Genomic DNA, 22,292 nt, shown 5'->3' on the forward strand with positions numbered 1-22,292 from the left:
GAGAGGGAGACACAGAATCCCAAGCAGGCTCCAGGCTCTGAGCTGTCAGGACAGAGCCTGACAGGGGGCTCAAAATCTCGAACTGTGAGATCATGACCTGAGCCGAAGTCGGACGCTTAACCGACTGAGCCACCCAGGCGCCCCAAGTAATCGGTGTGTTTCTTAGGGGAAGATATTTTACGATGAGGTTGTTACCCCATTTTTTGTTTCTAAATCTGCCACCTGTTAGTTTCAGCATCCGTTGGTAATTCTTGCCTGAGTCCGTCATGATTGCCAGAGTGATTTTTCTGACTCCATTCCTCCTTCTACATTAGTAGCTAGCACCCTATTATAAGAAAGATCTTTTCCTTCTTCCTCATTCATGTATTGATTGATTGATAGCAGTGTTGACTCGTGGGTTATTTTATTCAGTGGGTTATAGTCTGTCACTGTAATCTTTCATTTTGAAACTTAAATTATTCCGTATTTGCCCAGTGGGAGCCCCATCAAGCTGGGATTTTGGGGGTTTGGGGTTGTTTTTGTTTTTTGGGGGTATTTTTTTTTTGTTGGTTGTTGTCATGTCTGATACCATCTTTGTAGGAAGTAAAATCTTCCAGCTCCAAATAAAGCCCCAGCCACCGTCATGCTTTTGTCTTCAATTCCTGCCTAGAAGTAATCACAGCCCTGTAGTTGATGCAGGTCATTCCCAAGTGTTCTTGTGTTTCACTGTGTGTGTATCCATAGATATCTTATATATGTATGGTTTTGTTTTGTATTTATTTCTAAATTTTGCACACACTGAACCGTGAGACAGCCATCCTTTTTCAACCTGCTTTTTTTCATTTCGCATGGTTTTAGACACATGGAGTTCTATGGCTGTAGAGTGGGGTCAACAGGCCGCAGCCCACACGGCTTCCCACACTCATTTCCGTGTTGTCCGCCGCTGCTCTCCTGCAACAGTGGCAGAGTCGAGTTGTTGTGACGGAGACCATAAGGCTTGCAAGTGTGAAATGCGTTCTATCTGGTCCTTCACTAAAAAAGAGATCTTTGAGCCATGGTATAGAGTATTCTCTTGTGCAAGTAAACCAGTCTATTTATTTATTTATTTATTTATTTTTTAAGTTTATTCTGAGAGGGAGAGTGTGTGCACGAGCGGGGAAGGGGCAGAGAGAGAGGAGGGGGAGAATCCCAAGCAGGCTCTGCACTGTCAGCACAGAGCCCGACGCGGGGATTAAACCCACCAGCCGTGAGATCATGACCTGAGCCGAGATCAAGAGTTGGACGCTTAACCGACTGCACCACCTGGGCGCCCCGCAACTAAACCAGTTTATCTGCTTCCCTAGGGATACAGACTTAGGCTAGTTGTACTTTTATGACCACTGCAGGGCTGCCTCCAAGCACCATGTCACCTTTATTTCTCAGATTGATTGCCACTTTTCCCTCACGAGCAGACTATGACAGGAACAAAGATGTAAGGAAAATTTAAAGCAAAAATTGGGAAGTGACATGTTCATTTCGTTCTTTCTGGGCAGCGGGTGGAGAGGCCTTACATTGAAACTCAGCAGTGGAGTGCATCCACTGTAGACCCACGTAAATCTGCCCTTTGGCAGAAGCTGATGGGTTTTGCCTTGTTACGCTCTATCTGGGAGGGCACTGCCCCCTCCCACCACTGGGTGCCTTGTGATAACCAAGGCCCCCGGGTGCACGTACGCGCGTGTGTATTTCCTGCTCTGACCCAGGTCTGTCTGCTCTGTGGCCCCACAGGAGGACGCTGGCCGCTGGCTCCTCTGCCTACCTGTGGAGACCCCCCAGCCGAAGCTCCAGCATGAGCAGCTTGGTGAGCAACTACCTGCAGGTAATGCCAGAAAGGCTGGGGTCTTCCTCCCTACCGTGTCAGCCAGCGTATGTCCTTGCTGCTTACAATGGGGCGGTGGGGGGGGGGGGGGGGGGGGGGCTGTTCTCAGACACCTTTTGTTCCAGCCAGAGCAACGTAAACCCTCAGTTATACCCTCTGCTTCCTACAGTCCAGGTTTTTATAACCCAAGAGAATTTAGGCCTTTTAGAGGTTAGATTTTGTTAGAAGCTTTTAAGGTATCTTCTTTTTTTTTTTTTAATATTTATTTATTTTTGGAAGAGCATGAGCTGGGGAGGGGCAGAGAGAGAGGGAGACAGAATCCGAAGCAGGCTCCAGGCTCCGAGCTGTCAGCACAGAGCCCGACGTAGGGCTTGAACCCACGAACCATGACATGATAACCTGAGCCGAAGTCGGACGCTTAACCGACTGAGCCACCCAAGGTGCCCCGAAGCAGTTTGGCACTTGGGTTAAAAGCAGCTGACTGTCCCCCATGAGTTGTGTGACCCTGGGCAGACCACTCACCCTCTTGAAACCTCAGCTGTCTCATCTAGAAAATGGGGGCATGAAAGTCATCGTAGCTCACGAGGTGATGTCACAGACTGAGTGACGGAGTGCACGCACAGTGCTTCCGGGCTTGACATAGACCAGTGAGTGCTCAGTCCGTGTTCGTGGGCAGGGTTAATTTTGTTAACAGTGTTAGAAAGTGAATGTATCATAGCTGCATGTAGTTCTATAGGAAAGAGCAGTGCAGTTAAAAACAAGATGTGAAAATAGGAAAAGCATTAAGACTGGCGAATAAATGGAGCTTTAGCTCTGTTTTGTGGTTGAATCACAACAGGAGTTGTAGGTCTGGAGCAGTGGTGGACAATAATTTGAATGTAACTTAACGAATCTAAGCACCAGTGTCCATTACGCTCCCAAAGCTACAGGAGGCTGGATGGGACACGCGGGTTCCGAGGCCCCGGGCGGAGCTCACGTGTGTGGGTTGTGCCTTTAGGATGCGCCCTGACCTCCTGCATCTCGTGCTTCCAGCCCTTTGGCTAGCTCGATAGACCAGCCTTACGTCCCGTGATTGCTGTATTTTGGTTTTTGTTCTCATTAAACTCGAGCGCTTTTCCCAGGAGCCGCGTAGCTTCCGTGCCGAAGCCACTTGTGTCCTCTTTCTCCTCCCCAGACTCAGGAGACGGCCTCCAGCTTTGACCTGAGCAGCCCCTTACACAACGAGGCACTGGAGGGCTTCGACGAGATGCGCCTGGAGCTGGACCAGCTGGAGGTGCGGGAGAAGCAGCTGCAGGAGCAGGTGCACCAGCTGGACACAGAGAACCAGGAGCTGAGGGCGACCGTCAGCCTGCAGGGGGAGCAGCTGCAGACGGAGAGGGAGAGGGGCCGCGCCGCGGCTGAGGACAACGCCCGCCTCACTCGCCTGGTGGCCGAGCTCCAGAAGCAGTGGGAGGTCACCCAGGCCGCACAGAGCGCCGTGAAGGAGCTTCAGGAGTGCCTGCGGGCCCTGGAGCGGGGGGCGGCCGAGAAGGAGGAGGATTCCCACTCAGCCCTGCGGCGGCTGGAGTCCGTGCTGCAGCCCCTGGCCCGGGAGCTCGAGGCCGCGTGGGGCTCGCCGGACAGGAAGAGCCCGCGGTCGGCAGAGCAGGAGGCAGATTCGGTGCCTGCTCCGGTGCCGGACACGCCGGGGCGGCGGAAGCCCCTCCCCGGGGACCCGGCCCTGGAGACCCAGGAGCTGGGGGAGAAGCTTCGGGCCCTGGAGAGAGAGCACGCCAAGGTCCAGGAGCTCAGCAGGCAGCAGAGCGCCCAGCTGGGGCAGCTGGCCGAGGAGCTACAGCTGAAGGAGGAGGCCCGGGCCGGCCTGGAGCACCGGCTGGAGGAGCTGGCCGGGAAGGGGCAGGAGGCCACCCGGCTGCGGCGACAGCTACACGAGGCCCTCGCCCACCTGAGCTCCCTGGAGGAGGAGCTGGCCGAGGTGAGGCAGGAGGAGCGGCAGCGGCGACAGGAGAAGGAGCTGCTGGAGCAGGAGGCCGGGGCGCTGGCGCGGCAGCTGCGGGTCCTGGAGGCCCAGCTGGCGCAGCTGAGCCAGCACGTGGGTGACCTGGAGGAGCAGAGGCAGCAGCTCGCCCGGGACAGAGACCACCTGAGCCAGAAGGTGGGGGCGCTGGAGCGGCTGGCCGAGCAGCCGGGGCCCCCGGGCGCCACCCCGCGGCAGGCCTCCAGGGGGCCGGAGGAGGGGCAGCGCAGCCCACAGGAGGGCCAGACAGGTGGCCCCGAGACGCCAGGGAGCGGACGGGAGGAGAGGCTCGAGCAGGCCGACGGGGAGCTGAAGAAGGAGCTGCAGAAAGCACTGGAACGCAACCAGCTCCTCGAGGGCAAGCTGCAGGCCCTGCAGGCCGACTACCAGGCGCTGCAGCAGCGGGAGGCGGCCATCCGGAGCTCCCTGGCCTCCCTGGAGTCTGAGCAGGCCAGCATCCGGCACATGGGAGACCAGATGGAGGCGAGCCTCCTGGCCGTGAGGAAGGCCAAGGAGACCATGAGGGCCCACGCGGCGGAGAAGGAGGCCGCCCTGCGGAGCAAGGAGGCCGAGTGCCAGCAGCTGCAGGAGGCAGTGGGGCAGTGCCGGCAGCGGGCAGAGGCCCAGGAAAGGGAGCTCAAGGCTCTTGAGAGCCAGTGCCAGCGGCAGACCCAGCTGATCGAGACCCTCCGTGCAGAGAAAGGCCAGCAGGGGCTCGGCCCCCCCGAAGGCACCGCCCCCCGGGAGCCGGGGGCCCAGCTGGCCCCGAGTCAGGCAGAGCCAGAGGCCCGGCAGGGGGAGGCGGGGGTGCCAGACCTTCAGGCCGAGCTCCAGGCAGCCCTGGGTGACCGGGAGAAGGCCCAGAGCCAGCTGAGCGTGGCCGAGGCCGCTCTGAGGGAGCACAGGGCCCTCGTGCAGCAGCTGCAGGAGCAGAACGAGGCCCTCAAGAAGGCCCGCGGTCGGGAGCCGCCGCAGGGCTCGGGGCACGAAGGGGCGCTGCAGGAGGACAGGGCCGAGGAGGAGCAGTCCCAGGCAGGACACGGCTCCCGGGAAGCCCCGCTGGGACAGGCCGAGCCGCGGGAGCAGCTGCCCGGGGCCAGCGCAGACACAGCCGAGCCCCACGGCCACCGCTGCACTCAGCTCGTGGAGAAACAGCAGGCGGAGGAGGCCCTGGCCCGCACCGTCCAGGAGCTCCGTGATGCCAGAGAGGCGGCCTCAAGGGAGCGGGAGGGCCTGGAACACCGAGTGGCTGGGCTGCAGCGAGAGAAGGACAGCTTGCAGGAGAGGCTGAAGGTGGCCGAGGAGGCGGCCCGCTCCTTGCCCGGCCTGCAGGCCCAGCTGGCCCAGGCCGAGCAGCGGGCGCAGAGCCTCCAGGAGGCTGCACGCGAGGAGCTCAGCGCTCTCAAGTTCCAGCTGAGCACCGAGATCATGGACCACCAGAGCAGACTGAAGGTAGTCCCGGCCTCAACCCCCACTGCGGCGGGGCCCAACGGGCCCAGGAGAGGATAGGACGCGTCTGCAGCCATGTGGCACGCGACGGCCTAAGAATGTACCGGGCAGCCGGCAGACATGGTTGGGTCGCAGCACCCTTCCCCCCCCTCATGGACGCTTTAGGGCACGTGTCCAGAGCAACGCCCTAGCCCAGAAGTCTAAACCCAAGGTGGTTGCAGACAGGTTTGGCTCATACGGAGTGGCTTTTTAAAATTAGTAGCCAGCATTTAAAGAGCTAGATGTTTACAAATTCAGTCTGGGGGCTTCCTTTGAAATCTCAGAAGATCTCAGAGACTGTACCCTCCTTGCCACCTGGCAGCAGTCACCAGGAGCTGGGTGGTGGCTGCCCCCTTTCAAGGACACACGCACCCTTTGGTGTTTTCCTTACACTCGTTTAGGTACTTGCCCAGCCCCTCTGGGCCTGTGAGTTTGAGACCCTTGCCCTAGCCTCTAGAACCTACTGCAGGCACCAGCACTTCCCGCCTGCGAGCCCTGTCCCTGGGTTTTCTGGCCCTTCACGTGCCATCCTGATGACAGGCGCCGTGGTAAGAAACTGGCTCAGTTGGTTTGTCACAAAGCCCTTGGGATAGACAGCGGGCTCCCGTGTGCCTTCGGGACTGCACAGAGAAAAAGGGTTAAGAGTGGCTACGACCCAGGACACGAGCAGGATGGCCGTGGGGTTTGGGCTTCCAAACTTGCTCGTTTGCACCGAGGTCTGTGCTCACTCCCAGACACAGATGTACCTCCCGCGCTGTGTCACCCATCCTGTGCTCCTCCGTGTGGCTCATGGGGCACTTTTTTCCTTGCAGAAATTAAACCCTAAGTTTGAGGACCAAACTCAGTTTCTTAGTAAGCTTGAAAGGGTGTTGTCACCAGTGAAGCCCAAAGCTTACTGAGTTTGGTGCAGAAGAGAGGGATGGCTTGTTTTTACCCATTTGGGGGAATGGGGCTGGGGAGGGGGTTCTCCGTATGTCAGGACCCCACTTTGACGACCCCTCTCCCATCATCTCCAGGCTGCCAGTGAAGACTGCGGGAGCCTCAGGGCCCAGCTTGAGGAGCGAGGCCGGCAGCTGCAGGCCGCCGAGGAGGCTGCAGAGAGGCTGAAGGTAGGCCCCGGGGAGTGTGCTGACCAGCGGCCCGGGAGCCTGGGGTGCCCACCTCTGCCCGGTCGTTCCCACCCCAGTGTGTGCGCCTGTCAGGGAGCAGGGCCCGGCATGCTTTCCACTGGACCCGTTAGGAGGGCCGCCCGCAAGGCTCCCAGTTCCCGAGCCGGAGCTCCCGTCCGTTCGGCCCTGTAGGCATCCTGGGTGTGCACCGCAGCCTTCTACCTCCTGGACCCCTGGCTGGGGCCGCCAGCTGTGGTTTCCAGCCAGCCCTATGGAAAGGAAACAGACTGTGCTCCTCAGCCGTCTCTGCAGGCGTCTCTTGAGCCGGTGGTTCTGAACCCAGAGGGAGCCCTGCCCCCAGCCACCCCTCCGAGATTCGGATTCCTGCGGCCCCCCCCCCCCCCAAGCACCCCAACGCCTTGCAATTATTACTCGGGGGCTAGAATTACAAACAGGAGTGTGTCACGCCCCGCCAGCGCAGACCAAAGGTTCTTAGCCTCTTGAACTTAAAACCCCCTCCAGTTAAAAGAGACCCAACCAGATGGGGCGGAGAGCCAGGTCCCTTCCCAGCCTGCCTCGAGGGCTCTTGTCGGCTAAGCGTCTTCTCCCCGATGTCCTGTGCCAGGCCACCCGGGCAGAGCTGGGAGAGAAGCTGAACTGCACCGGCAAGCGTCTCGCAGAGTGCCAGGCCGCCCTGCGGAAGAAGGACGAGGAGGGGGCTGTCCTGCGCGAGAGCTTGGACAGGTTAGTTACACCATCCGCCCGCACGGCCAGCAGTGGGGGCTTCGGGGAAGGAGGGCTTTGGTGCAGTCACGTAGAAGTGCGGCCGCTTGCATTGGGTGAAAGAAGACCTTTTCCAAGAAAAGTCACAGGCTTGGAAGGGGCTTTGCCAGAAGCGTACCCCGGAGGGCCGGCGGCTGGCCTCACATACCCTGCAGGCGGTGGCCGAGCCTTTCTCCTCGTGCCTTTTTCTGAGCTCCGGCAGGTGCTTTGGAAGAACTGACACGAAGTAAAAGTTGGGATATGATAACGTAACACTGACGGCAAACACTTAACGCCCCAAATGGGGCAGGCACCGCTTAAACACTTTGCATTTCTTTGTCCCCTATATCCTCCCAACAGTCCTTTGAGGACGGAGTGATGTCTTATCCCATTTTATAGACGAGGAAAGTGAGGCTCAGAGGAGCTCAGTCACTTTCCCAGCGTCCGACAGCACGTAGGTGATGGCGACAGGAGCGCAGGCCAGACCGTTTGGCTCGAGTCTGTTTCCCTGACAACTGCCCACCAAAGTACTCGGACAGATAGCTCTGCGTCTGGTCTCGTGTTAGGGTACTGGCGTGTGTGTGTGTGTGTGTGTGTGTGCGCGCGCGCGCTACGAGCTGTGACTCAAGCTCTTCCTCGTTTCTTTTGTGAAATGACAGTCTGCGGGTTGGGGGTTGGGGAAGCCTTCCGGGCACCTGCCGAGGGTGAGTGAGTGTGCCCGGCACCAGGCGGGCTTGTCTTCCTGCAGACTCTTGCGCGCGTCTGTGTCTGTCCATGGTGCTGCCACCCTCCATCATGACTGTTCTAACCTTGGAGGGTGGCCCTACTGGTGCAGCCCCGAGGCCGCCGCGAGCCTCCTCACTTTCAGGCGATTGGGGGGGGGGGGGGGAAGGGAGCTAGGGTTGGGCATCATTTGGTGATGAGGCCAAGCCAGTCCTGCCGGGGATGCTGGGACCCAGTTACCTGGCTGCCCCCAGCGAAGACTGGCACCCCGCATTGTCCCGAGGCTTTCCATTCTCTGCCCGTCCCTCATCGCCTCCCACCGCCCGGCTTCTGAGGTGGGCCCAGGCCCAGTGTGAGATCTAGAGCACACTGGGTGTTCAGTAACCCGGATGTACATCTCTTCCCATCTGACTCCTCCAGAGTTCAGACCCCGTAGGGCTCCTGCTGCCCAGTCGTGTTCACGCGGTGATAAAAGTAGCAAGAACCTCCTAAGTTGGTGGCATTAAAAAAAAAAAAAAAATGCTGTAACAATGCTTGTTTGTAAGATCTCAGAGTAGTTGTTTTAGCTGCTTGATGTTGCATAATCCGCCTGCCCAGGATTGGATTTTACTTTACTCATCGGGTGGGTGGGTGTCTGTGTGTGTGTGTGTGTGTGTGCGCGCGCACGTGAGTGTGCGCACACATGTGCACACCCACGGGGTCATTTTGGTGGACAGTGTCTAGTAAACCACTTCCCGACAGCTTTATACTGGGCGTGGGAAGACTGGATTAGATAGAGATTAATTAGTCTCCGAAGAGCCCTCTGTCTCGTGGAGCTTCTGTGAACGCCTTGCCAGGCCTGGGGATTTGTAGCACATCCCTGGGAAACCACTGCCCTTGGGGCCAGGTGAGCCGCAGGTGGGGCGGGCAGGGCCAGGAGGACCGTGATTTGGCACCACGGAGATGAGGGGACAGAGCTCCTGAGGCCTCCGGGCTGTCGGGTCAGCACCTGGCATTGCCCGTCGAGTGCCCACTGTGTGCCCAGCACCCGCCCTGTGCACAGAGCCCCAAAGACACCTGGGAGACGGGTCCTCGTCCGCGTGGTCACCTCCAGGGAGCTACTCCTGTGTTCTTTCTGTCCCGACTCTGTTTTCCTCTTACAACCCCCCCCCAGCCCCAGCCCATGAACCATACCCATGGGGCTTCTCTCACAACCTCAGCGCGGCCTGAAAACCAAATGGGTGGAGTTAACTCATCTGAGATGCTCCCAGCAGCCTGAGGTCACCTGCCCTCCCCGAATGTCCATTGTATTGGCTGCGGGGGCTCGTGTGTGAAGAGTCTGGGTGTGCGAAGGGCGTTTTGAAGGCCAGGGGGGTACGTAACCTGTGAGCGGGTGGTACCAAGGGGCGCCCCCACCGTGAGGGGGAAAGGCTTGGAGGATGGCGGGAGCCCTCGTTAGAGGGCTGGGTTAGCCCAGAGGCCTGGGGGAAGCCGGAAGTAGGGGCCACTCAGTAAACTCCCCACCCCTCCACCAGGACCCAGAAGGAACTCGAAAAGGCCACGACAAAAATCCAGGAGTATTACAACAGACTCTGCCAGGAGGTGACGAACCGGGAGAAGAATGACCAGAAGATGCTCGCGGACCTGGATGACCTGAATAGAACCAAGCAGTACCTGGAGGAGAGGCTGATCGAGCTGCTCAGGTGAGAGCGTGGGGCGAGCAGCTGTCTGCCCCTCCCTCCCCCGCCCCGAGCTGGGTTTCTCTGTAAAGAAAGGTAGCTGTTCTCGAAAGGTCTGTTCGCGGGAAGGGGGCCCGTGTCCGTCTGTGCTGTGTTGTTAAGGCCTCCCACACGGACAGGGGCTGCTTGGGCCCTCGGCAGCCTCGTACGAGCGGATTTCACCGTTCCCACCAGGGCTCAGCTGAGTCTGTGTTGTCACACTGCCGGGGAATCATTTTTCAAATCTCTGTGTGCGTAGCCACAAGAGTGACGGCAAGTGCCGTCGCGTATCCTGGGGAATCTGTCCATCCCCTTGCCCCTCTTTCACGAGCCCTTTTCCCCTTCTGCGTCCCACCTTTCCCCAGTGCCGGGCCTCCCAAACTCCTACACCTGCAGGTGGCATCGCAAGTGTGGGCCCCGGAGGACACACGTGCTCTGCTCCTGCTGCTTGGTGCCGCACAGGCATCGGGCCCAGCCTGCCACATCACCTCCCCTCTGAAGAAAAGGTGCAAGCCCGGACTTTCACGTGAAACTGGCCTGCCTGTTCAAGTTGGCGAGAGTGGTTCAAAACCGTTTTTTTTCTTGTTTATATTTTTCTGTTTTTTTAAGTTTATTTACTTATGTTGAGAGACAGAAAGGGAGAGACCGCACGAGCTGGGGAGGGGCAGAGAGAGGGAGAGAGAGTCTCAAGCAGGCTCCACGCTATGAGCGCAGAGCCCGATGTGGGGCCTGATCTCACGAACCACGAGATAATGACCTGAGCCGAAACCAAGAGTCAGAAGACGCTCAACCAACTGGGACACCCAGGCGCCCCTAAACTCTTAACTTTCTCATATGGAAATTTGCAGATGTACAACAACAGGCCAGCACAGTGCACCCCAAGTACCTGCCCCCTGCTTCAGCGTCCTTCACCTCGTGGCCAGTCTTGTTTCATCCAGAGACCCACCGTGTCCCTCACCTCCCCAGATTATCTTGATGCAGATTCCAGATGTATTATTTCATCTCCAAATGTTTCAGTACGTGCTTCTCTTAAGACAAGGACTCTCCATTTTGTGCCACCACGGTGTCATCGCCGTGCTTAAAAATTAACCGTGGTTCCCAGTATTATTAAGCATCTAGTCAGTTTCGTGTTTTTCCTATTTTCTTTCCTTACGTTGTTTTCTAATGAGAATCTGGATCCATACGTTGCATGGCGAGATGTTAGATCTCTCTCACTTAGTCTGTGATTTGGCCACTGTGTCTCTAACTTTTTTTTTTCTTCGCAATTTACTTTTGAGGAAGCTAGGTCTTTCGTCCGGTAGAGTTTCCCACAGCCTGGATTTTGCCAGTTGTGTCTCCATGGCACCACGTAACATGTTCTCCCAATCTTTGTTATTTCTTGTGAATTGTTAGCCGAAACCAGAGCCGTGATTCTCCACCCTACGTGCACATTACAGTCACTAGGGGAGCTGTTAAAGTGATACCCACGTCCAGACCCTACCCAGTCCAACCAAACTGGAATTTCTGGGAGCGGGGCCCAGGGATCAGTGAGCCAGAGTGGAGAACCACTGCTCTACTAGAGGCTGGCTCAGACCCAGATTCAAAATGTTCTCAAGAACGCCTCATAGAATTGGTTTATAGTTTGGGTCTTTCCTTCAGGAGCCCACGTAAGATCTGATTAGCCCGTTCTTTGCGATGTTCGCAGCCTAAAAGCACTGCCTAAATCTGCCAATTCATTTGGGGTTGCAAAATGGTGACACTAAATTCCGCCTGATCTGGAAATGTAAAACCTCTGCCCACGTATCATCGATTTGCAGATTTGGGACTCAGGGCACTCAAGACCTGTGAGCTCAGTCATGTTCTTGAGGCGTGTGATGGAGAAGCCCGAGTCCTGACTGCGTTCCCGCATTTCAGGGAGTGGGTCCCTGGCCTCCTGGGGACAGAAGGGATGGGCTGTGGACCCGCGGGGAGGGTGATGCCGGTCCAGGGCATGAGTCTTCCTGCTTCCTGACCGCAGCAGGCACCTGAAGAGCCTGTCAGTTGCATTCCCTGGCTTTTGTATTTAAGGGGAGAGTCTGTGGCCTTGGAGTCCATTTCTGGTGGTGGCATCAGTTTGTCACTGGACCTCAGTGGCTCTAGTGTTACTCTTTGGGACTGAGGTGCTGTCGGGGCTGCCTTGACCTTGGGATGGTGGCCGGGGTTCCATCTAGGAAAGAACGAAACCTTCCCAGGTCAGAAACTGTAATAGCAGCAACACGGAAACCTCTGTGTGCATCTGCCCTGTGTGTCAGGCATGTTCTGACACCTGCCAGACCTTTCTGGAAAGCTTCCCTGTGCTTCCAGTCTTGCTTCCCGGAGCGCATAGCGTCTCCCTGAGGAGTAAGGGAAAGTAACATCCCATCAGGCTTTCCGGCGAGGATGCTTTCGTCTTCTCCAACGATTACTTGTTACTTGAGGAGACCATAAACACATAAGGGTTTCTGAATACATGTACGATTCATGTGGGCAGTACATTCAAGGTCCTTGGGCTCGGAGCACGCCGTGTGTCCTATAATTATGACAGCCTGTTACACCTTAAACTCCAGGTGACCGTGTACAGCGTCGTTTAGATCCCTGAGCAGTGTGTGACCCGTGCGGGTGCTGGCAGCTCTTTGCGGTCGCCGGCACCCCGTACGTGCATCACGGTCCCCTCTGCCTGCACACACGTGCCGTCAGCTGAGTCTGAGACCGATGCAGGGGACAGACGAGTGTTTCCAAGTGGAGTGAATCTTCCTTCCACGTCTTGGGAAATTTGCACTCAGTCTTCGGACGTGATTCCGGGATCACCCTGCTGTTGTCATGGATTCCTCTCTGATTCTGATGTGGCTCTGTCCCAGGGACAAGGATGCTCTCTGGCAAAAGTCAGACGCCCTGGAGTTCCAGCAGAAGCTCAGCGCTGAGGAGAGGTGGCTCGGGGACGCGGAGGCCAGCCACTGTCATGACTGCAAGCGGGAGTTCAGCTGGATGGTGCGGAGGCACCACTGCAGGTCAGCGGGGTGGGGCGCAGGCGCCGCTGTGTGTCTGGGAGGAGCACGTGGCCGTCCGGTCTTCGGGGAGCCAGGCGCGGGTCCTGGCGGGCCGCGCAGGGATCCCTGAAGGGGGCGGAGGTCGGGTGCAGGGGCGCGGGCAGAGTCAAGGGGACCCACCCGGCTGTGGAGCAGCCAGAGAGCAGCAGCTGTCGGCCTCCCTCAGGCTGCGGGGACCAGAGGGAAAGCGGCGTTCCTGGAGCCCAGGGAGAGCAGGGGCTGAGGCTTTGCTGGGAGAACACAGACAGCAAAGACCCTCTTGGGGCCCGAGGAAGGGTAGGCAGATTTATTCCTATAAATCTCAGCGGGGGCCAAGGCAGATAGAAAGTCATCAGCACGGCCCCGGGTGGGTCTGTGGCCCCTCAGAGCCTCTGAACCCCCACGTCAGTGTGTCCCAGAAGGTGGGCTCAGCCACGTACCCCGTCCCCTGCCTCCCGGCACCTGGGGAAATAAAACGTCGCCTCCCAGTGGGCTTGTCAGGATGGCTTCAGCCGGCATCTCACCAAACTGACCGCGAGGCCACGTTCCTGAGTTGGGGCGGAGCCCCGCCCGAGGAGCCGTGTGGCCTCCAGAGCCCGGTTCTGGTGCCGGGCAGACCACGAGGCCCGCGGTGCGGCGTCCTCACGGCCCGTGCTTGTTTCACCCCAGGATCTGTGGCCGCATCTTCTGTTACTACTGCTGCAACAACTACGTCCTGACCAAGCACGGCGGCAAGAAGGAGCGCTGCTGCAGGGCCTGCTTCCGCAAGTTCAGTGACGGCCCCGGCTCCCCCGACAGCGCCAGCTCGGGCACCAGCCAGGGAGAGCCCAGCCCTGCGCTGTCGCCGGCCCCAGGCCGCGCCGGGCCCCAGGCCGCCGGAGGCCAAGGTCAGGCTCCCGCCCCTGCCCTCCCCGCCCCCGTGGCTGCTCAGCTTGATTCAGTGTTTTCCAGACCCGGGCGTTAAAGGGGCGCCAAAAATGTATTGCACCAATTTGAGACTTTCCGTTTTTATGTAGTTAGGATAGAAAGAGAATTGAAAGGTGAATAACTTTCTCCTGATACGATTCAGCGTTATTTATCGCGAGGTCCGTGTACTTCGTAACTCAGTGTGCTACCAGTGGGACGTCCCCCACACCGTGGAAAATACTGCCTCCGGAGCCTCGGCCCCAAGAACCCCGCCCTCCCAGCGGAGCAGCCACGGGCCCGGAGCTGCGTGGAAACGACCACATCCTTCACCTTCTCCCTGTGGCTCGCGCCACGGCAGGCCGAGGAGGACGCGTTCTCCCGCGCCCTCTCACTGCGCTCGGGGAGAGGAAGTGGGATCCGGTTCCCGCTGGCCCTGCTCCCAGCACAGCCCCGCCGGGCGGGCCAGGCTGCCCTCTCGGCACTGCCCTGGGGATACAGACTAGCAGCGAGGCAGGCCTGACACGGGCAGGGGCAGGAGCGAGGCTGGGCCCGGCTCAGGCAGCACCGTCTCCCGCGGCTGGTCCCTCTGGGCTCCTCCTTGGCCTCTGCCTGGGCGCAGGTCAGCCAGCCTTCCGAGATCCCGTGAGTTCCCCTCTTGTTTAACTGGACCATCAAGGAGGTTGGCAGGCCCCGTTCTGTATATTGGGTACGAAGAACCGCGTCGAGTTGGCAGGATGCACCGTGAACACAGCCTTCCTCAAACAGTATCTTCCTCAAACGCGTTTTTCATTCTTTTTTATCAAGTTTTGGGAGTCCTGTATAGATTCTGGGTAGAACTTACTTAATAGATCTGTTTCACAGATTCCTTTTTCCCAACCAGAAACCCGTCTTTTCACCTTTCAAAGAGCGGAAACGTTTTCCAAAACACGGAAGGTTGGAATTCTCACGAAGTCCAATCCATCAATTTTTTTTTGCCTTATGGATCAATTTTTTTCTTATCTTTTGGGATCATATCTATCTTTGCTTACCCTAAGGACACAAAGATCTCCTGGTTTGTTTGTTTTTCCTAGAAATTTCACGGTTTTAGGTCTGTGATCCATTCTGAATTGATTTTGGTGTATGCTACAGGCCACATGTAGAGATTCATTTTTTTGCATATGGCTGTCCAGTGTTTCCACCGCCATTGGTTAACAAGTCCGTTCTCATAGAACTGCCTTTGCACCATTTTCTAAAATCAATTGCTCTTATGTATGTGGGTCTGTATCCGGACTTTCTGACCCATCCCATGTATCCATGTGCCTTCTCTTTCACCAATACCGCACTGTTGAGATCACCATGGTGTTCTAATGAGTCTTCAAATCAGGTAGAGCGGGTCCCCTCTAGTTTTGTTCTTTATCAGAATGTTGGCTATTCTAGGTGTTTTGCATATCCATGTAAATTTTATTTTATTTCTTTTTAACTTAAACTCCAGTTAGCTGACTAGACGTATAGGTTAGCATTGGTTTCAGGAGTAGAATTTAGTGATTCATCACCTACATATAATACCCAGTGCTCATCCCAACAGGTGCCCTCCTTAATGCCCACCACATCCCGCCCCCCCACCTCCCCTCCAGCAACCCTCAGTCTTTCTCTGTATGTAAGAGTCTCTTATGGTCTGCCTCCCTCTGTGTTTTTATTTTTCCTAAGTTCATCTGTTTTGTTTCTTAAATTCCATGGATGAGTGAAATCGTATGATACTTGTCTTTCACGGACTGACTTACTTTGCTTAGCATAACGCAGTCGAGTTCCTCCGTGTTGTTGCAGATGGCAAGATTTCATTCTTTTCGATCGCCAAGTGATACCCTGTCGTATGTGTGTATACACACACATACACACACACGCATCTTCCCTATCCATTCATCAGTCGATGGACACTTGGGCTCTTCCCGTAATGTGGCCGTTGTTGGTGGCACTGCTATAAACATTGGGGTAGATGTGCTCCTTCAAGTTGGCACTCGTATAACCTTTGGATAAATGCCCAGTAGTGTAATTGCCGAGTCATAGGGTAGTTCTGTTTTCAGTTTCTTGAGGAACCTCCATCCTGTTCTGCAGAGCGGCTGCACCAGCTTGCATTCCCACCAACAGTGCAAGAGGCTTCCCCTTTCTCCGCATCCTCACCAACAGCTGTCGTTTCGTGAGTTAATTTTAGCCATTCTGACAGGTGTGAGGTGGCATCTGTCTCATTGTGATTTTGATTTGTATTTTCCTGATGTTGAGCATGTTTTCATGTGTCTGTTAAGCTATCTGGATGTCTTCTCTGGCAAAGTGTTTCTTCATGCCTTCTGCCCGTTTCTTCACTGGATTATTTGCTTTTTGGGTGTTGAGTTTGACAAGTTCTTTATAGGTTTTGGATACTCCCCCTTTAGGAGATATGTCGCTTGCAGATATCCTCTCCCATTCATTCCATCGGTTGCCTCGTTTTGTTGATAGTTTCCCTCACTGTAGACAAGCTTTTTATCTTGATGAGGTCTCAATAGTTCATTTTTTGCTTTTGTTTTCCTTGCCCCTGGAGACATGTCTAGTAAGAAGTTGCTGAGGCTGAGGTCAAAGAGGTTGCTGTCTGTTTTGTCCTGTGGGATTTTGATGGTTTCCTGTACCCGTGTAAATTTTAGAATTTAGTTTGTCAGCTTCTACAAGAAATCCTGCTGAAATTTTGACTGAGATGTGCTTTCTAGATCACGTCGAAGAGAATTGACATGTTAACAAAATTGAGTCTTCCAACAAGTGAACATGTATAGCTCTCCACTTGGTTAAGTCTTCTTTGATTTCTCTCAGTGAATCTCCCTCGTTTGGGGCACCTGGTGCTCACTGTCCCTTCCTTTGTCATCCTCCTTCCTTCCCTCTACCAGCCTCAGAAGGCAGATTCAGAAGTGTGACTGGGTCTATGGAAGGAAACCAGTCTCTGGTCTCCTTCTTCAGCCTGTGTCTCAAGCCCCACGTCCTGCTCTTCCTAGAGCGTGGCCTGTCCCACTAGCCCTGTGGTGGAGCCGGCTGGAAACTCGGAGCTCTCGTGAACTGTTCTTGCTAAACAGTCCAGGAATCTCCCCTGCCCTGATTCACAGGCAGGTGTTCCAGTGATGACAGAGGGTGGCACTGTGCCAGAGTCCCGAGGTCACTTGTTTTGATTTCTGACATTTCCTGTCTCCTTGTCTATCTGCATTTCTTTCTGTCTTTCCTTTTTTTCTATCTTCCCTTCTGCCTGCCTTTCTTTCGCCTCAGGCCTGCCGTCACATTTTCCATGCTGTATGCAGGAGCGTGCGTGTGGGTAGGTGGCCGGCACAGGAATGTCCATACGGCGTCCCTCCTACTGAGTGGCCTGCAAAGTCAGACACAAATCCCCCAGTCAGAAGCACAGCGGTCACTGCCACCTCGGGCAGAGGGAGGGTCTTTCCCATCCCCCAGTGGATGGAGATGGAAACACAGGATCCAGATAGAATCTTGGTTTCAAAGGAGGCATAAATAAGTCGTGTCTGTGTCTTCGGGAGCAAGGACTCAGCAGCAGAGAAGTGTGTTTACTTTTCTGTTAGGTTCTTTCCTGATGAGGTTTTGACAGGTTTTTTTGTTTGTTTGTTTCTGAATAAGAGGCCTCAGAGAATATGTAAGGGCTTGAATCTCTTTAAGACCTGACTGAGGAGCTTCAGAGAAATCTCTTAATTCATGTGTTCAGCTTCCCTGTAGGCTCCACTTTCTGGAATGTCTCAGCAGCCATTTCTCTCCCATCTAGACAGAGTAGCTGTGGGTTGAGCGGGCACTTAGAGCGTGTCCCGGTGGCCCATCCCGCACAGTTACAGCCCCTCACCTCCCGGCGTCCCCTCCCCATCCTGTGCGTAACTGCGTGTGTCTCTTCTCTCCCCACCCGCCTCTGTGGCCCAGGTGTAGACGCGGACTGCAGGCCGCCGGACGATGCCGCGTTTGACATCATCACCGATGAGGAGCTGTGCCAGATTCAGGAGTCGGGCTCCTCGCCTGAGACACCCACCGAAACTGACTCCCTCGACCCTAACATGCCCGAACAGTGAGTAGACCTCACCTTTACTTCCTGTGTGCTCACTGGGTGTCGGGCCCTTGTGCCCCTGATTAAAGGACCAGGAAAGTGAGACTTTGGAAGCAGGATCGGCTGTCTTTGCTTAAGGGAAGGCGCCTCAGAACAGTGCTCGGGACAGTTCTGGACACTGGAAGTTCCAGGTCAGGGTCCTGGGCTTGCAGATGGCCACCCACCCACTGCCTCTTCACCCGGTTGCCCCGCCGTGCACGTGCATCCCTCGTGTCTCTCTGTGTCCTGCTAGTCCGTTGGTACTTACTCTCCACCAGTCTTCTCGTTTTTCCAGGCCAGCTGTTTTCCAACCAGGTTTGCGAGGAGAGTTTTGCAAAGGCTAATTTTTAAATAATATGAGATAACCTCACGAAGTGCCACCGTGTTTCAGTGTCAAGAGTTTATGCCAAGGGGACCCACAGGAAAAGGTCAGGCCCCCCCACCCCCCACGGCAGCCCTGCTCGGCGTCTCTCAGCCCCTGGTATCGGGCTTAAATGTGGTTTCTGCAGCAAAGCACAGACTGCTCCAAAGCCAAGAAAGAATTTATATGGCCCCCCCTGGGTCCAGGCATTTCTCGACCCACTTTCCCTCCAGTTAGGGAGTTTCGTGATGCACCTGGCCAATACCCACATTCACATCTCTGCCCTTCTCTTCCTGCCCAGGATTCAGAGGAGGGCTAGGATTAATCAGCCAGGATTTCTGCCGTGCAGGAGATGTATTGAATCCTCACGGAGCACTCAGTGCCAGAAATTTTAGGCTTACGTGTATCCCTCCGCACTCCCCTGTTCTCTGACTAGAGGGTGACCAAACGCTCGTGTTGTAGCCTCATGGAGAGAGCCCACAGGATCACCCAGCCCATCAGCCCCTGTGCAGTGCTGCTTCCGCGGCTTTGGGCCTTGCCTTTCCCTTCCTGGAACCCCCGCCTCCTGAAGTGCCCCTGACCCCACAGCCTGCAGTGTTCTCCCAAGGGCACTGAGCCACGGAGCCGCCATCACCTGGCAACTGTACTCCCCGCCAGGTGGGTAGGTGGTGAGGTGAGCAGGACTGGGGCCTCCAGACCTGGGAGGACGGCCTTTGGCTGTCGCCTGCAGGAGAGAGTGACCCCCTGCAGCTCCCTCTTTCCCTCGCCCCTCACCTTCCCCTCTGCCAGTAAGAACAGAAACAGAAGGCGCTCTGACTGCTGACAAATACCTGTGTTTCGGTCCCGGGAAATCAGGAAGTGTCCCAGGGAAAGGAAACCACCAGTGCGCTGGCCCGCGGCCCCTAGGGTGGATCTGGGCCTGGCAGTCGGGAGCCTGCGGTCCCTGCGGCCTCTGCTACTCAGCTAAGGGCCTGCACCCTCACACGCCATCTCTATGCATCAGAGAAGACCCAAGTGTCTCTGGTAGCTTTGTCGTACATTCTTTTTCTTCCTAAGACCGATCAGAAACGCCAGGACCCTGAAAAAGTGCGGGCGGTAAGCCTGGATTTGCGTAAGCCTCCCTGATGGGAAACTTCGAGAAAGAAATCAGCAAGTCCAAAGTAAGGAGTGATCCGGAAGGGATTGAACACCGGGTGTGTCCAAATCCACAGAGGAAAGAAGGCTGCTTGGAAGCCATGTTGTCGAAAGCCACTCTGCCGGGCACCTTCCTGCGCCGGCCGCCTCTGTGTGTGGCCTCGCTCGGTCCCTGCCCAACCCCTGAGGCTTAGGGATTACGGTCCTCATTTTACAGGTAAAGCTGCTGAAGCCTCGGGAGGCCAGATAAGCCACTCCAGGGCACGGGGTTGTAAGTGTCAGCACTAGGCTTTGAGCCCAGAACCCCTCCCTCTGTCCACAGGCTTGAGGTTCATTCCAAAGAGTTCATTTCTCTTCTCAGGGCCCCACTTCCCCATGTACACATCAGAAGCCTGTGCTCTGCCTCCCGCCCTGCAACGTATACACATCCTGCGGGCAACGAAGTTGTCTGCCTCGCCCTTCCTGGCAGTGAGGGGACAGGCAGAGGTCCCCACACCCCTGAGCAGCCTCCCACTGGCCCCCACCGATGGGAAACAGAAGCACAGCCCCTTCCCTGGGGAGAAAAGATGGCGTTCTTCAGAGCCCTCCAGACGGGCCTATCCGCACCCGCTCCCCACACTCAGCCGAGCTCCCGCTCGGCCTTCTCCAGGGACCAGGTGTCCTTCTGTGCTCGGCACCGAGGGGGCAGGCGGACGGAGATGGAGAGAAAGCTCTCATCAGCCCGTCGCAGGGCTGGGCCTTGGGTCTCTCGGCCTCCGCTCTGCTTCCACCCCGGCCTGGCCTCCCCTTCTGGTCACGAGACGAACGGGCCATACGGCCGTGAAGAGCTTGATCTCCAGAATCCGACACCTGGTCGGAGCGTAAGCTGCCACCTCCAGGTTCCGTGGACTGGGGGTACCGCAGCCTCCCGAACTCAGTGCCCTCCCCTAGGAGAGATGGGGACCGTCCCCCTCTGGGACCGGCAGGAAGATTCGATGAGAAGGGTGTGTGTAAAGCGCCGAGCCTGGTGCCTGGCGCCTGGGAGGCCTCCCGTGGAGGCGCCTCATTTCTGTGATGTCCCGCGTGCGTTGTGATGCCAGGCGCTGAGCCGGGCCCGTCTCCTGCTTGCGCCTGGTACCCCAGTATTTCTCCAAGGAAAACCTCTCCCGGTGCCCAGTGACGCTGAGCTAAAGTCGTCGAGACTGTCCCTGACCGTCGGGGCACCTTTGCCAGTAATCGCTTTGTAACTAACTGGTACTTCCCGGTCAGAGTGCTTTGCTGGGGGGCTGGGGTCGGTTGATCACTGGCCGGGAGATGGGACGCCTGTATCTCAGACACAAAACGAGAACAGGATACGGTAGTGACCGTGAAGGCAAAAAGCCACCTTGTGCTCGGGTTAGCCCAGCGTTCTCCCCCTTCGTGAGGAGGACGGAGCTGGCGGGTACCTTGAGCGCATCCGCTGCAGGAAACCTCTGTTGGCCAACGCTTGGGGGCAGAGAAAGAGGCTGTTCACCGGAGTCCTAGCCCTGGCTGTGCCGGGTGAGCTTTGGCGGGTCTTAATCTCTCTGAACTAGTTTCCTCACCTGAAGCATGGGGACGAGCGCGCCAGGCCTCGCGCGGCTCGGTGTTGGGAGTCCCCAGGGACCGTGGAGGACCGGGCTCATGAAAGAGGCACCGCCTGGGGCGCCCCTTGGGGGAGGAGGTCAGAGCGACCGCTGCCTCCACTCCTGGACCCCGCCAGCAGGGGAGGCTTCAGCCGTTCTCTCCCGCAGCACCAACCCCTCCGTCCGGAATGCTCACTGAGATCACCTGGGCTTCTGGCTCCCGGGCGGCCCCTGGAATCGGGGTCACCCCATGTTCACCACCCGTCCGTGCGGCCACGCGGGACCGCTAACGGCCCTGAAGTGTCGGAGACATGGCGAGGGAGTAGCTTGCCCGCGGACCCCGAGGCCGCGCTCGAGGCAGCCTGGCCCACCCTTCTACAGCCCCCGTTCCCACCTGCGCCCCATCGCGTGCTGCTGCGTGTGAGCACAGTCAGGGGAGGGGCAGAGCAGGACCGAGGCCGGGAACTTGCGCCCCGTGGGGCTGTTGTGTGGACAGAACGAAGTCACGTCGTCAGAGGCCTCCGCTCCCGACGCGGGCTGTGCCGGCCTCTGTTGCCAGCACTGCCCTGTACCCAGGGGAGGGCTGGGAAGAGTCCCGACTCTCAGGCGTAGCAGATGAGAGTCCAGAGGAGTATAGGGCCAGTGAGTGAGAACACACAGAAGGTAAAGGAAGATTCTGCTGCCGTGCCATTCCTGGGTTTTCCTAAGCCTTAGAAGGACGCACACGGCCTTTTTGCGAGGAGCCTGGAGAGAGGGCATATAACCCAGGCCTGGGGCGGGGCGGGGTGCGGCCTGACGGGTGCCTGGTCTGGTTTGCCTCAGCCCGGCAGGCGCCTGGTTGGGGAGAGCCCAGTGGCCCCGTTGCCTCGGCCAGGCAGCCCCCAGCTTGGTCCCCACGGTGCGCCATCCGGGCCTCACGGGCACTCCTGGACGGAGGGCCGCCCTCAGCCGGTGGTGCGGATGGTGAACTGGGCCCTAGGAGGCCGAGCACCTCATCCCGGGACGCACAGGGCCGGAGCCCTGCTCTGCCCGTCACGCCACACGGCTGCGGGGTCCCCGGTTACGGCTTCTTCACGTCCTCCTTTCCAGGCAGGGCCTCCGTCTCTCGTTCTGGGGAAGCGAGGGGCCGGGGGCCCCTCCATCAGAAGTGCTAACCCTTGAGATGAATGCACAAAGGAGGGGGGGGGGGCATGTGAAACTCCCACTTTGAAGCCAGTTTGTACTTTTTATTTTTTTTCCTGTTGCTTTTTTTTTTTTTTTGTATTTGAAGCCAATTTAAAGAAGATAAAAGTCAGGCTTGTCACCATAGAAAGGGCAGAGTTTGCCGTGCGAGGAAGCGCTCAGTCCACAGGGCCTGTGTCCCGTGAGGCTGCCGCCCTCCAGGGTGCATTTAGGCACGAGTGTGAGACGGTACGGGGGTCACGTGGGCCTGCGAGGCCCGGCCTGTGCGCAGCTGGACCAGGGTGCGTGTGACATGCCAGGCGCCCTTCCCGCGCCCTGCCAACCTGCACGGGACAGACCTGCGGCCTCCATGTGTCACTAGGTCTTGAGCTGTCACTGCCGTCTTTGGGGCCCTCCCACCC

The 22,292-nt window shown here is 57.2% G+C and overlaps 1 protein-coding gene across 3 annotated transcripts in view; it reads left to right on the top strand.

Annotated features, from left to right (window-relative positions):
- FYCO1 (FYVE and coiled-coil domain autophagy adaptor 1) overlaps positions 1–22,292 on the top strand; it is a 74,063-nt gene that overhangs the window by 24,343 nt on the left and 27,428 nt on the right. For all 3 annotated transcript variants that reach the window (XM_086698430.1, XM_086698431.1, XM_086698432.1), the window contains 8 exons: positions 1,744–1,834; positions 3,009–5,303; positions 6,356–6,448; positions 7,074–7,192; positions 9,448–9,615; positions 12,486–12,635; positions 13,323–13,540; positions 17,472–17,613. In XM_086698430.1, coding sequence (XP_086554556.1) covers positions 1,744–1,834; positions 3,009–5,303; positions 6,356–6,448; positions 7,074–7,192; positions 9,448–9,615; positions 12,486–12,635; positions 13,323–13,540; positions 17,472–17,613 — 3,276 coding nt within the window. The remainder of the gene's footprint in view (positions 1–1,743; positions 1,835–3,008; positions 5,304–6,355; positions 6,449–7,073; positions 7,193–9,447; positions 9,616–12,485; positions 12,636–13,322; positions 13,541–17,471; positions 17,614–22,292) is intronic.

The sequence above is a fragment of the Puma concolor genome, chromosome A2 (assembly GCF_028749965.1).
Source record: "Puma concolor isolate L17-30 chromosome A2, mPumCon1.1.hap2, whole genome shotgun sequence".
NCBI classification, from domain to species: Eukaryota; Metazoa; Chordata; class Mammalia; order Carnivora; family Felidae; genus Puma; species Puma concolor.